Source organism: Patagioenas fasciata, chromosome 9 (assembly GCF_037038585.1).
Source record: "Patagioenas fasciata isolate bPatFas1 chromosome 9, bPatFas1.hap1, whole genome shotgun sequence".
Classification (NCBI taxonomy): Eukaryota; Metazoa; Chordata; class Aves; order Columbiformes; family Columbidae; genus Patagioenas; species Patagioenas fasciata.
In genome coordinates this window covers 23,399,524-23,414,677 of record NC_092528.1, presented here as the reverse complement: position 1 = coordinate 23,414,677, position 15,154 = coordinate 23,399,524, and the positions used below count along the sequence as shown (strand labels likewise).

The 15,154-nt window shown below is 63.7% G+C and overlaps 2 protein-coding genes across 6 annotated transcripts; one reads left to right on the top strand and one right to left on the bottom strand.

The window, feature by feature from the left end:
* Nucleotides 1–1,718: 1,718 nt before the first annotated feature.
* THPO (thrombopoietin) lies at nucleotides 1,719–8,333 on the top strand. Of its 3 annotated transcripts, none has more exons than XM_071812616.1 (6): nucleotides 1,719–4,735; nucleotides 5,914–6,113; nucleotides 7,152–7,279; nucleotides 7,369–7,455; nucleotides 7,660–7,824; nucleotides 7,930–8,333. In XM_071812616.1, exons 3-6 carry the CDS (start codon nucleotides 7,184–7,186, stop codon nucleotides 8,125–8,127), a joined length of 546 nt encoding a protein of 181 aa, XP_071668717.1. In that variant the 5' UTR covers nucleotides 1,719–4,735; nucleotides 5,914–6,113; nucleotides 7,152–7,183; the 3' UTR covers nucleotides 8,128–8,333. The 3 variants fall into 3 exon arrangements, with proteins under 3 accessions (XP_071668717.1, XP_071668716.1, XP_065700162.2); XM_071812615.1 differs by having other exon boundaries at nucleotides 5,914–6,350; XM_065844090.2 differs by lacking the exon at nucleotides 1,719–4,735 and having other exon boundaries at nucleotides 4,943–6,350.
* A 361-nt stretch (nucleotides 8,334–8,694) lies between these two features.
* Nucleotides 8,695–10,969, bottom strand: POLR2H (RNA polymerase II, I and III subunit H). Of its 3 annotated transcripts, XM_065844731.2 has the most exons (5): nucleotides 10,804–10,961; nucleotides 10,349–10,432; nucleotides 9,541–9,634; nucleotides 9,347–9,430; nucleotides 8,695–9,224 (listed from the first exon to the last, which is right to left on the bottom strand). In XM_065844731.2, the coding sequence occupies exons 1-5, from the start codon at nucleotides 10,874–10,876 to the stop codon at nucleotides 9,107–9,109; spliced, it is 453 nt and encodes a 150-aa protein (XP_065700803.1). In that variant the 5' UTR covers nucleotides 10,877–10,961; the 3' UTR covers nucleotides 8,695–9,106. The 3 variants fall into 3 exon arrangements, with proteins under 3 accessions (XP_065700803.1, XP_071668718.1, XP_065700804.1); XM_071812617.1 differs by lacking the exon at nucleotides 10,349–10,432 and having other exon boundaries at nucleotides 10,804–10,965; XM_065844732.2 differs by lacking the exons at nucleotides 9,347–9,430; nucleotides 9,541–9,634 and having other exon boundaries at nucleotides 10,804–10,969.
* Nucleotides 10,970–15,154: the final 4,185 nt, after the last annotated feature.

The window sequence follows — 15,154 nt, the reverse complement described above, 5'->3', positions numbered from 1 at the left end:
AGCTGGGGAAACTGAGGCACACAGCATGGGGAGGAGGACCGGTGGGGAGGGAGTCCGGCATGTGACACTCGTGTCCCTGCCTTACCACCCCTGCCGAGGGCGGCAGGAAGGGGTGTCGGGTGGTGGGTGCATGGCAGGCAGGGAAGGCGGGTGGGGAGGGGAGGAGGGGGAAGCACAGGGCTGCCAAAATCAACTCCAGGCGGTACAAACACCCGGCCAGCTGCACAGTGTAGCTAGGGAAACACGGCACAGCTGGAGCACAACAGGCCCCTGCCTCCCCAGAAGGCTCCTCCTGGGCCTCCCTGCCCGGCGAGCACCTGGGGGGGCTGCAGCCTACTGCCCCATGCCCCCAGTGCCAGCCTGTAGGGGTTACCCACCATTGGCTCTCCCACAGCTGCCCCATCACGTTCCCTGGCATGTGTCCCAGTGCTGTAGGCACCTCTCCTGGGGAGGGCCGTGGGGTGCGGGGGGCTTGGCCATGCTGAGGACCTGCCCAGTGGCAGAAGCTGGCGTGAAGCAGGGAGGAGCAGCCGGGCTTTCCCGAGTGAGAGGACCCGATGGCATCACCGGGGCTGGGAAACCGGCAGGGTACTGGGCATTCGCTGGGCGCGGGCTGTGCCTGACGCCCTGCTGCTTGCAAGCATGGACTATGCCCAGCAGCATGGCACCCCCAGCTCCATGACCTCCCCACTATCCCCAGTGGTACCACCATCCTGTCCCCTCTCTTTGCCAGCGCTCCAGCTGGTCTGGGTTCCAGCAGTGTGGGAGGGCTGGGGTCTGTGTGGCCATGCCAGGGTTGCTGCGCGGTGCCCGCTGCCGTGCTGGCCCTGGGGCACAGCGGGACGTGAGCAGGGCCAAGCAGGGAGGAGGCAGGCGATGGCTCCTGGCCACACTGCCGGTGCCAGAAATCCGACGCTGACTCCACGCACCCAGAGATCGTCACAGTCTCCTGGCTCGGCTGTGGGACATGGGGAAGCGGCGAGGGAAGTTCCTTCCCCTTTCCCAGCAAAAGGAAAGAGAGATGAAGGCTGTGGCCCTCGGCATGGGGGAAACTGAGGCATGGGATGGGAGCATGAAGGGGGGTGGCTGCAAGGGTACCCAACACAACCAGGCTGGGATGTGGATGATACGCTGGCATGGGGCCCGGCAGGGCGGGAGAGTGCCGGGCATCCCTGCCTGGGGAGGGGGCATTTCTGCTGCTGTGGGGACACACGGGCAGTGAGGACATGGATGCCCCAGCCGTGCCTGGGCATCCCTCACCACGGCCCTGGCGGCTCCTGGAAATGCCAAGGGGTGCCCCCAGGCGAGGGGCAGAGGATGGCTTGCCAGAGCCTCGGGGGTCCCTGTGCTGGTGGGGAGGGGGTGGCGCCAGCCAGGGGTGGCGCTGGGAAAGGGTCCCAGTCCCACCAGCTGCTTCCCAGTGCCTGCACATGTGTGCTGGCAGCGCCCAGCACAAAGGCAGCTCTGAGCCGCTCCGGCGCTGGGCCTGGCGCCGGCACAGCCCCAATGGGGCCACCGGCTGCGGGCAGCTGGAGCCGCACCGGGATGGAACCGGCCGGCCATGGGCAGCCCCAGCCACACCATCAGGCACCCACAACCCTCTGGCACCTCTACCCTGAGTAGGTGCCCGGCTCACTCCTGGGGTGGGGAGGCGGTGGCCCCGTGGGGTGCCATTCTGACACAGCACGGGTGGGATGCCCCTATGGTGCCCTCCAAAACAGCCCACATCACCGCTGGGGCTTCATGGGCATGTGCTCTGCCCAGCGGTGAGGGTCCTGCAGATGGTCCCAGGGGGCTGTGGTGCTGGGACCATGCCGTGGCTGGCATGGGGGTGCCGTGGCGGGGCCTCGCCAGTGCTCCTGCCCCACGCAGCTCTCTATTGTCTGGTCTCATTAGCTGCTGCCTGCTCGCGGCTTTGAACATGAGCTGGGTTTGGGGCGGCAGGAAGGAGCCTCTGCTCCCCGGGGATGGGGTCGAGGCGAAACCACACGCCCTGGCCTCCCCTTCCCACAGCCTCCCACTGCCTCCGTGGCACCCTGACACCTCCTCCTCACCCCCGTGCCAGGCGTGAGCCCAGAGCTTGGGTGGCACGGGGGGTACCTCCTCTCTCCAAAAAGAGCCCCCATCAACCGACCCGCCCTGGCACGGGGTGCGCAGAGCTGTTGGCCTCCCCAAAGCTTTGTGCCGACTGCGGCTTGCCCCGTGACTAATCCCCCCCGGCCTCGCACACACGCTGCAGGGTGGGGGGGGCCTGTCGTAATGGGTGGAAATATCTCATAATTCACGTTGGACACGGGGATTACAGCCGTTCCGGCAATATTTGCACAACTGGTAGGCGGTTTGCAGGGCTGGGCTGCCCCAGACGAAGGCCGGGGGGTCTGGGAGAGGAGGGGGTTTTGGGGGTGGCAGGTACAGGGAGGGGGATGCAGCTTGGGGGGCTGATAGAGGGGGGGTAAGTGGCTGTTTTCCTTCTGCGAACACATGGAGTTTATTATGGAGGGTGTGTTTCTGGCATGGCGGGGATGGCTGGGACTCTCGCCCTCATCCTGGCCCGCTGTGGCAAGCAGGGCTTGGAGAGCAGGATGGAGACCCCAAACATCCTCATCTGCCACACCAAACAGACCCTGGCCATGCCGCAGGGCACTGTGCCCGCTCCCAGCACCCTGTCAACTCTATAGAGCTCCCTGCTTATAGGAGCACCCACAGGTGCTCCTGTTCCCAAATGTCCCCTCACCAAAGGCCTTGTGGGGCAACCCTGGTGGGAAGAAGGCAGGGGGCATGCGAGGCATGGGGGGGCCATGTTTGGCATGGGGATTAGCGAGCTCCCAGAGTGATGGTGGTCTCCCCCCCTCCCCACCGGACATGCAGGCAAATATTTGTGCCCAGACTTCACAGGACTGCGAGAAGGAATTTCATTCTTGCGCCCACCTGCGGCTCAGCTGCCTGGCATTAACCCCTTCGCCGCCCCGCGGGATGGAGGCAGATGGATGAGGTGCCCTCTGTTGGGGCATGGAGCTGGACTGAGGAGCAGGATGGGGAAAGGGAACATGGTGGGATCGCCCCAGATGCCAGCAGGGCCCCTGACAGAAAGTGCCCTGGTGCCAGGCAGTGACTGGAGGGTTTGTTCCTGGGCATCCTCTGGGCAGCCCCCAAGGCTTTGTGCTGGGCAGTGCGTGCCCTGCCAGGAATTGGGAAGGGTGGGGAAATCCCTGCCAGCCTTCATCCCCTGAGCCACGGGACCCCAGCCACAGTGCCCCTTGCATGGCCCCTCACCCAGCAGTATCATGGTGCCATCCCAGGATGGGTTGTCGGGGAGCAGTGCAGGGTGCAGGGGCAGTGGGGAGCAGGATTTGCCCACGGATGTTTACTGACAATTTGCAAATGTAAAAAAAGGCCCGGAGGGGGCAGGGGACACCCAGCTCACAGGGGCTGTGTGCACTCAGGGAGGGGGCCAGCCCAGGTGGAGGGTCCCCCGCTGCCTGGCACCCCCAGAGCCCCGCTGGGCTCCTTTCCCTGGCCCCGGGGCCAGCTGGGCCCTGAGCAAACGGGGCTGTTTGCTCACGCCAGGATTAGCTGCTCTCTTTGTTCCTTTGACTTTCTCTTCCCTTTATGCCATATCCTTTTATGGGGGCTTCAAAGGGGGCTGGGACCCCCCTCCCTGCCCCTGGAAGGCCAGGTTTGCTTCCTATACACCCCCCCCTGCCTTGCACTGACATCCTGGGGATGCCCATTGAGCACATCTGGGTGGTCTGCAGGGACAACAGCTGTGCCACACGTCCCCAGTCTCCCCCTATTCCCCCCCTGCTGCCTGGCACCTCTGGCTGCCCTCAGCACCTTGGGGAAGTGGGTGCGAACGGCTTCCCCCCTGCAGCGGGATTCCCGGCACTTTGCACCCTGTAAGGAGAGGTGGGAAACTTGGCACCAGGGTCCGTCCAGCTGTGCAGCCCTGCAGCTCCCCCCCCACCCCGCCCCAGCTTCCTGCCCCCTGCCAGAGCCCTGCCTGTCTCAGCCGGAGCCCCTAGGCCCCTCTGGGGTCCCTGAGCCCCACCCACTGCCCCACTCCCGCTCCATCCACAGCACGCAGCACCACTGGATTTGGGCTGGGGGAAACATGGTGGGTCAGCAGCAGGGGCTGACCCCCACATCCCCCTCTGCCCCCATGGCATGAGCAGCAAATGCCAGCGTTGCCCTCCCCAGCAGAATCCTAGCCTGCCCATAGGCAGGGGGGGTCCCACTGCCCACCATCTTCTGGCGTGGCTGGAAAGGTGCATTTTGGGGCAAAGGGACTATTGCGGGCACCTTGGGTGCCCTGGTACCCACTGGGGTCCAGTAGACCGCCAGTTTCCAGCTGCCCTCTGCTTTTCCCTGGTGAGTTCGTTTGCCTAATTACAAAGGCAAGCAGGGAGCACAGGGGATCGTAGCTTTCCAGCCTGGCATCTTGAAGGGTTTAGCACTCAGGGAGGGACAGGGACCCAAGCACGGTGGAGGGACATTCGGTATTGATGTGTGGCCAGTAGGAGCAGGGCCAGCGCTGGCCAAGGGGCTGAGGGTGCTGACGGCTGCGTTTGCAGCTTGTCACGTCCGCAGAGACAGGACATGGCCACGTGTGGGAAGCCCGGCGGTGTTTGACCCCAGTATTCAGGGCTCCAGCTGCTGCAAGCCGAGTTCCCAGCCTCGTCTCTGGAGCCGCAGCACTCACTGGACCCCCTGTCCAGGCAACCCCACGACCTGCAAGGTGGGCTACGGGGGGGCTGAGTGAGGCATGGGGCAGGCAGAGCAGGGCTGAGGTGTTTACTCTGCCTGTTGTCACCCGGCCAGGCGCTGCCGGGAACTGCCAGCCGCAGGAACAGGGGTGGGAGCAGGCGAGAGCAGGGGTGTGAGGAGGAAGTGTGGGCTGTGGGGAGAGTGGGAACAAGGGGACGTGGGATGGGGGTATCCCCCTCAAAAGGGGGAATCTCCCTCAAAAGGAAGCATGTGTGTGGGTGCTTGGCCACGGGGGTTATCTGTGCAGGGAGCCCGACATGTGCTGAGGGAAGTGTGTGTGTGTACACATGTAGGTCTGAGGGTGCACATGGGATGTGTGTACATGTGTGCCACACAAACACACGTGCACATGCACAGGTCAGAGTGCCCTGAGTGGGGATGTGGGTCATGGCTGTGACAAAGTCTGGCACTGGGAAGACCACTGGTGCTTCTCCAACCAAGGGAGGGGTGTCCATGGGTGCTTCACCTGTCCCCACAACCAATACCTCTGGTGAAACAGCCCCAGGGACCACATGCCAGCCAGATCCCCATGCTCCATCACCAGCTCAGAGGGGTCTCCACACACCACAACCCTGCCAGGGATCTCCACCCTCCTGAGTCACTGCTGGGTGGCAGAGGCAGGGGTTGGAGCCCACCTCTGGGCAAGGATCACTGGGGTTGGGGCTTACCTCTGAGTGAGGTTCATCAGGGACAGGGTCGCACTCTGGGTGATGGTCACCAGGGTTCTGGGTCAATTTCTGGGTGAAGGTCAAGGATGAGATCCACTTCTGGGTGAAGGTGACCAGGGATGGGGTCCACCTCTGGATGAAGGTCACGAGGGCTGAAGCCCACCTCTGTGTGAGCATCAACAGGGTTTGGGGTCCACCTCTGGGTGAAGGTCAAGGGGATGGGGTCCATCTCTGGATGAATGTGATGAAAGGTTGGGTGCATTTCTGGGTGAGGGTCACCAGGGTTGAACCCCCCCTCTGAGTAAGGGTCAGCAGGGTTTGGGGTCCACCTCTGAGCGAAGGTCACTAGGGTTGCAACCCACCTCTGTGTGAGGGTTTTTGGTGGCCTTCATGCCTGACTGCCAAAGCCAGGAGCAGGATCCCATCAGGGCTCGTGGCCCCAGGGCTGTCCAGTGCAGGGTCACTGATGCCATCTCTCCAGCAGGTACCAGGGCCACCTTTGCCCCGCGGACAGGCACAGCTGAGGTGCTAACTACTGAGGCCCCGCAGCCAAGCGCTCAGGCCAGGGGCAGGTGAGGCGCCCAGGGACGCCCTTCCCGCGCCCCGAGCCAAGGGAGGAAGCGGCCGGAGGCAGGAAGCCGTCCCCCGGGCACGGGGCCCCCGCTGCGATTTTGCTCGAAGGTCAGTGGCGACACAACAGGAAATCGCGCGGCCTCGCTGGGCGGCCAGGCCGGAGCCGGAGAGCTGCGCCGTGCCGCCCCAGGGGCACTCCTGGCCCTCCGTCCCGGCTGGGCGGCTGGCGGGGAGCCCGCACCACCGCCACCCCCCATGGAAGGGGAAAGGGGGCTGGGGAGCAGCCGCTGGCCCCAGGGTGGAAGATGCAGGGCCGAAGCCCCCAGCTGAGCATGGAGCTGAACAGTGAGTGTGTGGCTAAAAGGGGGGACGGGAGCGAGCAGGACAAGGCACTGCATTGGCCGCAAATGCCGTGTCTGCACAGTCAGAGCATCCCCAGCCTGGGCATCCCAAAAACGAACCCCACAGGTGGGCAGCAAACACTAAGGGTGGTTCTAATTTGGTATGACCTGGCCGCTAGTGGTGCCTGAGCATCTCTCCATGCCTATCATAGGGAAACAGGTTGCGCCAAGGGTTTTTGGGGACAGGTGTAGTGGCAAGGTGGGCAGTGCGGCAGGTGGAAGCACAGAGGGCCTTTAGAGAATAGATGCCTGCTGCCAGGAGGGGCAGGCATCAGGCACAGCAGCTAAGAGGTGCCCGGGTCAGCAGTGTGCTGGCAGCGCTGGGGAAGGCAGTGCCAGCAGGCAAGCCCTTGGCCGGAGCTGCGGTGAGGAGCTGACATCCGCTGCGGGATGCTGCAGGCAGGATTCCCCAGAGTGCACGTGACACCCAGCGCTGTTCCTGGCACTGACGGGGAGGGCTGTTCCCAGATCTGCTTCCCGCCTGCAGCAAAGCCAAAAAACCTTGCACCAACACAGATGTGCATCCCCTCGGCACACACCAGCAGGGAAGCCCTGTGTCTCCCCAGGAAGCACCAGGCCCCCGCACTGACTGACCCGAGGGCAGCGCCAGGCCCTCCTCGGCAACCCCTAGACCTCCCCCTGCACCTCCACCACAGGGCCACTATCAGGCTGGGTTGAGAGGTTGTCACAGCCTTGGGCTGAAGCTGCCCAGGGAGGGGTGCCCAAGGTAACCCTGTCTCCCCAGGGCTGCTCCTCCTCACATCCTTCCTCCTGCACATGGAAGATGGCTGTGCTAGCCCAACGCGGCTGGTCTGTGACAACAGGCTCATCCAGAAGTACATCGGGGAGGCCAAGGACATGGAGAAGAGAGCAGTGAGGATGCACCCCCCCGCCCCCTGCCGAAAAACACAAGACTAGGAATGGCTCCTGTTATCTCACCTCAGCATCTCTTCCCCCTGCAGGGTCAGTGCCAGGTGCTGCCCACACTCAGCTGCCCCATGGTGCTGCCCTTGGTGGACTTCAGCCTCCAGCAGTGGAAATCCAAATCGGTGAGAGGTGCTGGGAGGACAGTGCTGGCACTGGGGTGCCCATTGGGCTGGAGAAAGAACCCCCGGGTTGGCACAGGCACCAGAAATGCCAAATGATGCCTGTGTGTACACATGGTGGCACAGGGGGGTGGAGGAACCCCATCCAGGGTGGGCAGATGAATGAGTTGAGTCAGGGGCTACCCTGCTCACTGCCTGTTCCCCCAGAACGAGACCAAGCAGCGGGAGATCCTGTGTGACCTGGCACTGCTGGTGGGGGCCGTGGCAGGGGCCCAGGGTCAGGTAACCCAGGAGTGTGGGGCCAGGCAGCTGAGACAGCTTTACCGACATGCCAACTCCTTTCTCCTGCTCCTGCAGACCTTCAGCTGGGAGGTGAGACCTCCCCACATGAGTCAGACCACCCTGGCACAGGTGCCAGCTCCAATGGACTGGCTACAACAGCATTTGTCACCCCTCTTGTCCCACTCTCACCCCTAGGCAGGACCCTGGGAGCCAAGCTGCTCCCCACGCTCCATGGAGCAGACCCACATCACCAGCATCTTCCTCACCTATCGGCAGCTGGTGCAGGGCAAGCTGCGCTTCTTCTTCCATGACCTGGCCAAGGACTTGTGCCAGCAAGGCCAGGAGGGTGTCAGAGACCCTCAGCAAGGCTGCACACAGGGCTCACAACCCTGATCCCACGTCAGAGCAATCCTGCTGGACACTGAGCTGTACTCTGGGCATCTAGGAAGAAGTCCACAGGGAAAGGATTGGTTCCTGCTCCTCAAACCTTCAGCAACCACATGGCCCACAGAGGTAGACAGCAGCACACCTGTGTGCCGGTGGGTACAGATCCTGCTCCCACCCAGGCAGGCACCTCTACTGTGAATGCTTTACAATTAAAGAGATATTTTTCTAAAGGGTTGTTCATGTTCTCCTTTTTGTCCCTGGGACTGTACAGCCCTAGGTGCCTCAGCAAGAGGCAGCCCCTCAGGAACTGGCTGTGTGTCTCTCCCCAGTACCCAGCTCCCTCCAGCGGTGGCTGCCAGCTCTGCAGGGCCACCAAGTTCTGCCACTGGACCACACCTGGAATGTGAGCTACCACCCCTTGCGTCTGCACGGTGCTCGGTGGGTTGGCAGAGAAGAGCCTGGGGCAGGTTTGGACTGCCAGTCCTTTGGGAAAGTGGTGTGGGCCCCCCTTTACTCCCACACAGGCGTGCCCGCCCCCTGCCAGCCTCACCTCTCAGGCAGCAGAGCCAGATCTAGAAAATACATCCTAGTTTAATCAAAAACAAGCCTGGCTTGCCCCAGGTAGCTCCTTAGGAAGCAGTCCCCAGTCCCAAGGCAGACAGGCAGCTGTCCCAGTCCAGCGCCAGGGCTGAGCCTGCTTTGAAGCACAGGAAGGCAGAGGTGGGAAGAGACATCCAGAAGGCAGGAGCGCAAAGCACTCAGCAGTGTCCACTTGGCCGTCAGGTACCTCTCTCCATGCAGGAGGGAGCTGTGGATCCCAGCAGGAGTCAGAAGAGGCAGGGATGATGATGGGGAGCAACCCTTCCTCCCCCAGCCCCAGAGGGGCCAGGCAGTACAGGTGCTGGGGCAGGATTTTGGGTCAGAGGGCTCCTGTTTGCTCGCCAGCAGAACATCTCTGGGGCAGCCCATGGAGGCAGGAGGTCTCCTAGAAGGCCAGCTTCTTCATCAGCAGGTAAACTCGAGAGTCCACTTCAAACCCATGCAGGTTGTTCGCATCTCCCTGCAGCCGCATGAGCAGCCCCCCATAGGACACATAGGCAGAGCTGGGGTGGGAGGAGAGGAGCAGTGAGAGGGGGGAATTCCATGGAAGACCCGTGCTGGAACGCTGGTGCCTCCCCCACACCACCCCAGGCACCGTGTCCCCCTCCTGCCAACAGACACTCACAGGCGTGTGGCTGCCTCCGTGGAGGTCTCATCCCCTTCGATCCTGTACACCTTCCCATACATCACGTACTCGAACTGGTCTGCCCTGCAATGGGATGGTGGGAGCTCAGAGAAGAGTCAAACCAGAGTGTGCCTCTCAGTACTTCACCCTTTCCCTCATCCACCCCCACAGGGCCCCAGGCTGGAGCCCCATACCTGGAGGGCCGGTCGTCCGTGGGGTTATACTCGCCATCATCCAGGGTGCCGTCTTCGTACAAGGTGCTGGCAATGACCAGGCGGAATTTGTCCCCTGAGGAGAGGACAGAGGATGGGTGAGAAGGTGAGGGAGGCACACAGAGCAGCGGGAGCCACAGCGGATCTTGGGGTGGTGGCAAGGAGCCACCCTGGTGGGTTTAGCACAAAGCCCTGTTCTTGCCTTCAGTCCTGTAACAGAATTGTGGGGAACAAGGAAAAGATCTCACTGGATCCTCTGTCTCCCTGCTCCCCACACACATTGGTCACCACCATAGAGGAGACGTGATCCACCACACCACCATAGAACATAGCAAGAGATTCATGGGGAGAGTCCCAGAGGACCCTGGGCAGGTACATGAGCCACTGTAACACTAGTTCCAGTCCTTCTGCACTTTGTTTGTGATAAGACTCTATTTTCCACCCATTTAGTATATTTAGCCACAGAAGCTCAGTTCAAAAGGTCTCCTTAAGGCTCATTTGCCACCAGCTGAGGCAGTTTCACCAGCCAGCACCTCTGGGGAATGGGCCAGAGATGACCCCAAACAAATCTCACAGTAAGGCAAAACAGAACCCAGCTCAGCCCCAGCACAGCAAGAACATGCAGCACCACACACCCACTGTGACCTGGGGACAGCAGAGGGGCCTCAAGAAAGTCTGAGAAAGCACATTGCTTGTTTGCAGCAAATTTGGTCTCCTTTGAGTACCAGTACATGCCTCTCTAACCTTGCCTCATCCCGGCCCATTTTGGCCTAGTAGACCCATGTCTTACCGAGGTCCACGGGGTAGATCTGGATGTTCACATCCAGGATAAGGTCCATCTTGAAGGACTCGCTCTCACAGTGCAGGCGGGACACTGGGGAGAGCACCAGAGTCAGGAAAAGCAGAGCTGGGCAGAGCAGGGTCCCAGGGAAGGGGTGCACAGGGCTCGGGGGCGTCTGCCAGAGTCCGGGAGCAGACCGCGGTGTGTGTGGGGAGGGAGGGGACACGGCGGGGGGAGACGGGGCGCACCGGGGCCGTGGGCACATGCCCGGGCTCGGGGAGCAGTGTGCACCACGGGGGTCAGTGCCAGACGGCGGCGAGGAGACGGGACATAGGGGCCCCCGCCGGCGGGAAGGGCGGAGCGAGGACGCGGACGGACGGGGGCTCACGCCGGGAGGTGGGAGGGCACAGGACCCGCGGGACGGCAGCGGCGCAGGCCCGGGGCGGAGCGGCGGCCCCACTCACCGCGATCAAACTTCTTCCCCTCGGGGTCGATGTCCTTCACGTCGAAGATGTCCTCGAACAGGATCCCGGCCATGGCGGCGCCTCCGCGGCCCGCGCGACGATGAACGCGCCCTCACTTCCGCCGCGCTGACTCCGGGCAGAGCGCCCTACCCGCCGGCGGGCGGAAATAGCCTCAGGATGGGCAGGGCGCCTGCGCACTGCGACCGGCGGGTGTGTGCGCGGCCCTAGTGCCCGCCGGTCCCGTTTCCCCACCGTGGCGCCGCTCTGTGCAGTGCCGAGGATCCCGACGGCGGCGGGTTCCCAGCGGGGTCAATGGGCGTGCACCCCCGGAGTCGGGATTGGCGGGGACACTGCGGCTGGGGGGCGCGGCGATCGCGGTGGGGCCATTGTAAAGGGAGGCAGTGAGAAGGAGGGGCATTGCAGTGAGAAGGGGGGGCATTGCAGTGAGATGGGGGCGCACTGCAGTAGAAGGGCATGACAATGGGGGCTGTATTGCAATGGGGGGCAATGCAATGTCCCCATTGCAGCGAGGGAGTATTGCGGTGGGGGTGCATTGCAGTGGGGGGTGATATGCAATAGGGATGCATTGCAGTGGGGGGTGGTATGCAATAGGGATGCATTGCAGTGGGGAGTGCCCAGCAATGGGGGCTGCCACCGTCCCTGCCGTGGCCGCGCTGCCATGGGCTGGCCCCAGAGGGTGCCGCAGAGCCGGTTACCGTGGGGACCTCATGCGCTTGGACCCCTCCTGGGATACCTGTGCCGAGAGGGGGTCTGGCCTTGTCCCGGCCGGATGACAGCAGGGGGAGCTGCGAGGCCGCAGATGGCACCGCGCGGAGCCGCGCACGCCACGGCGGCACCCACGGCCACGGGCAGGCCCCGGCCCGGAGCCGCCTCTGCCAGCGGCCCCCGGTGGGGAGGTCTGAGCTGCCCCACCGAGGCCTCGCAGCCCCGTCCCGCCGCTCGAGGCATGGGACAGAGCGCGGGGCTCGGCCCCCACGGCCGCACCTGGGCACCCGTGTCATGAGTTGCGCAGACTCAGCCGGCGATGGGGTTGAGGGGCTGCAGTCCCCGCCGCCTCCTTCCCCCTCCCACGCCAGCCGCGTGTGACGGGTGACAGCCGTCACCCGTGGCCTGCCGATGAACCGTGAGGGGAGCGGGGGGGTGCGGCAGGGCCAGGGGCGGCTCACGTGTTGGGCGCCGCAGGGTGCCTGCACGCCTGGCATCTGGGAGGGAGCTGCTGGTGTGGGGTCAGGAGTTCAGCCCCGTCCCCCCCAGCCCCCAGATGCCACTGCCAGCCTCCCTGAACTGATTTTTCCCTGGCTCAGGCAAGACGCAGCAGTGGAGACTCTGCCCCCCATTTGGGCAGGGCGTCCCCACCCAGATGTGGCCATAAGTGGCTGGCACAATGGTGGGTGGCAGGGGCAGGTGCCCTGGTGTGACGGGGACCAGGGAAGGCGGGTGGTACAGCACCGTGGGTGCGGCACATGCCAGCAGCTCGCTGGGGACTCCAAGGCCATGAGTGGGGTCATCTATGGGATTCAGGTCCCCGTGCATGGCCCCGGTGCCTGCAGTGAGGTGGCTGTGTGGGGACATAGCCCATGAGCCGGACATCTCTGGGATGTGGCTTGGGATGAGACCTGGAGCCAAGGTGCCCCCGGCAGCTGTGCTGGGATGTCCATCACAAGATGTCTGTGGTACCCAGACTCCCCCGTGTGTGACCTCCCCGTGGTGTGTCCCCTCCGTGACACGGTGTCAGTGCATCCCAATGGCTCAGGCAGTGGGATGAACAGCATGCTGACATGCAGAGGGGACGCTGGTGTCACAAGGGATGCTGATGGCCCATGGGGGTGGTTGCATGGGCAGTTCATGGTGAGGTCACTCTGCAGTGGTGGCACTCAGCAGGGACAGCCTTAATGCGTTGGGACATAACCTCGTCTCCTTCTAACCATTGTCTGGGTGGGTGACCCCCTCTCAGCCCTGCAGTCCTTCCCTGCTCTGCCCACCCAGGCTGGTGGGGGGGACACAAACGTCCCTGCCAGATTGCGGGGTCATGCCCAGGCCCCCCACCACGGTGCAAGATGTGGGGTGTGGATCCCCCACGAGGTTCCTGTGCCCTCCCTGGCATCCTGCACCCCAGGGTGCCCCTACCCTCTGTGGGGTGGTGTGAGGCTGGGTCGTGGTGGGCCTGGCCACCCATGCGTGGGAGGCTCTGGGAGGTACCCGAGACTGTGCACATTGCCATGGGGTGGCAGCAACACACCGAGCATGGCCGAGCACCTTCGGAGTGTGCTGGAGGGGATCCCCAAAACCCAGCCAGACTCACCAGTCTGACCAGTTGCCCCTTTCAGGACCCCCAGGGTGCCATCAAGGAGGGATGTGACCCATCAGGTGGGGGACAGCCGGCCAGGGCAGGGCAGCTCAGAGCCAAGGGCTGTATTTTGGAGAGGGGCCCATGTGCCAGCCCCAGCTGTGCTCAGGGGTACCTGCCAGGAGCCCAGCGTGATTCAGGCTAGGGGCCCTGGCACAGCTGTGCCCCCTGCTTGGGCACCCTCAGGGTCACTGCGGGGTGACACAAAGGGCTCACCCTGGGTTTATCCCACCTGGCTGCCCCTGCTGAGACCTGACACACTTGATGCAGCCTAGCAGGCAGGCAGGGCCGTGCTCACCAGCTGGCAAGGCCACCCCCCAGGGATGCTGCTGCCCGAAGTCCCTGCCAGCCATCCGCACCGTCTGTCTCCCTGCCCTTGTGGGATCGGGGCACATCTGTGCCCCGACCCTGAGCACAGGCGGGCATGTCCCCACGTGGGGGTCATGGGCACACAGCCACCTGTGGGGCCAGCTGGTGGAGGGCAGGGGGGCAGATTTCCAAGTGCTCCCAGATGCCACAGGGCCGGGGTGGCGGCAGGAGCCTGGCATGGCCCCAAGTCCCTTGGGGGCTGGCTGTGTGGCATGGCCACAGTGCCAAGCCCCCTCCTCGGCCCCACTCCAAGGCAGCCTGGGCAGGCAAAATTGGCTGGGGGGAGCTGACCCTAGTGTAAATCCTTCCAGTATTGACAACGGATGGAGCACCCTGCTTTTCCATGCACTGCATCCCCATCTGCCCTGGCTCTGCCCATGTGCCTGCTGCCTTGCTGACCCCGTGCCATGCTCTGCCATCCATACCATGATGTGCCGTTCCATGCCACAGGAGTGTGGGTGGCCAGAGGGACCCATGTACCCAGCTGATGCCAGCGCTGTGCTGCTGGAGGGCAAGCAGACGGTGCCGCGGTGCGTGCCAGCGGGTTCCATTGCCTGGGGAGCAACCGTTTGCCAGCCAGGTGCCTGGCATCTCCTCGTTATCTGGAATTAAACAAACCCTCACCAGATTCGGCGCCAGCCTTTCCCTACCCCAGAGCTCCTGTGCCCACTGCCCCCATCCATGCTGGGCTGGGGGGGCACTCAAGCCATGAGTCCCTGGGGGTGAAGAGCCCCCCAAAACCTGAACCCAGGTTGTGTCACAGCCCTCAGGGTCTCTGTGCATTGGGATGGCTGAGGCAGGTTGGCCCCATCTCTGCCCCTGCCTTGGGGCACCCCCAAAACATCCCTGTGCAAAATGGGACGAACTGGGGCATTCCCCAGTCCCCATGGCCGGGGAGGTGCCCATGGCCCTGGTGTGGCAGCCCCTGTTCCCATGGTGCCTGGCTCCCCAGAGTGGGGGTGCAGCCCTCCCGCCTCGTTAGCCGCTTGGCTGTTATCTCCTGCCGATAAATTATACAACACAAGCGCGCCTTTGAATGGCGGCCAGGGCTCCATCCGGCAGGGCAGCCTTTGTGGGACCGACAGCAGCCGTTTGTGGGCTGCCTCCGGCTGCCTTTGCAGAGGAGGGGGACTGGGGATGTGATTTGGGGTACTGCCCGGGCAAGGGCGAACTGTGAATGAGCTCCTGGGTTGCAAATCAGAGGAGCAGTGGGGCTGGGAATCCTACCTGCATCCCTGCCTGCACCCTGTGCTTGCCACCCTGCCTGTACCACCACTACGCATCCTGCCTGCATTCCAACCCGTACCCCTCACTTGCACCCACACCTGGGCCTGCCTCCCTGCCTGCACCCCTTGATCACACCCTGCCTGCACCCCTGCCCACTGCCCGGTTTGGGCTGCGAGGTGGCAGCCGTGCCTGGGCTGCCGGTGCTTCAGAGGCGGCGGCAGCCCCTGTTATCTGCCGGCACAAAGGAGCCGAAACACCGCCACCGTTATGGGAGCAAACACGGGCAGGGTGAGGCTGGGAGGGTGGGCACCTGCTGGCACCTGTGGGCACCTGCCAAGGTGGCATCACTGCAGGCAGGGGGGTGAGGGGCAGGATGGCATCATCCCC

Excerpts from the sequence above, each read along its gene's own strand:
- THPO (XM_071812615.1), top strand. The coding sequence starts at position 6,311 with ATGCAGGGCCGAAGCCCCCAGCTGAGCATGGAGCTGAACA. Across the intron at positions 7,280-7,368 it reads AGGACATGGAGAAGAGAGCA|GGTCAGTGCCAGGTGCTGCC; the intron begins GTGAGGATGCAC and ends TTCCCCCTGCAG. Across the intron at positions 7,825-7,929 it reads TGCAGACCTTCAGCTGGGAG|GCAGGACCCTGGGAGCCAAG; the intron begins GTGAGACCTCCC and ends TCTCACCCCTAG.
- POLR2H (XM_065844731.2), bottom strand. The coding sequence starts at position 10,876 with ATGGCCGGGATCCTGTTCGAGGACATCTTCGACGTGAAGGACATCGAC. Across the intron at positions 10,433-10,803 it reads GGGGAAGAAGTTTGATCGCG|TGTCCCGCCTGCACTGTGAG; the intron begins GTGAGTGGGGCC and ends TGCTCTCCCCAG. Across the intron at positions 9,431-9,540 it reads ACGGACGACCGGCCCTCCAG|GGCAGACCAGTTCGAGTACG; the intron begins GTATGGGGCTCC and ends ATCCCATTGCAG.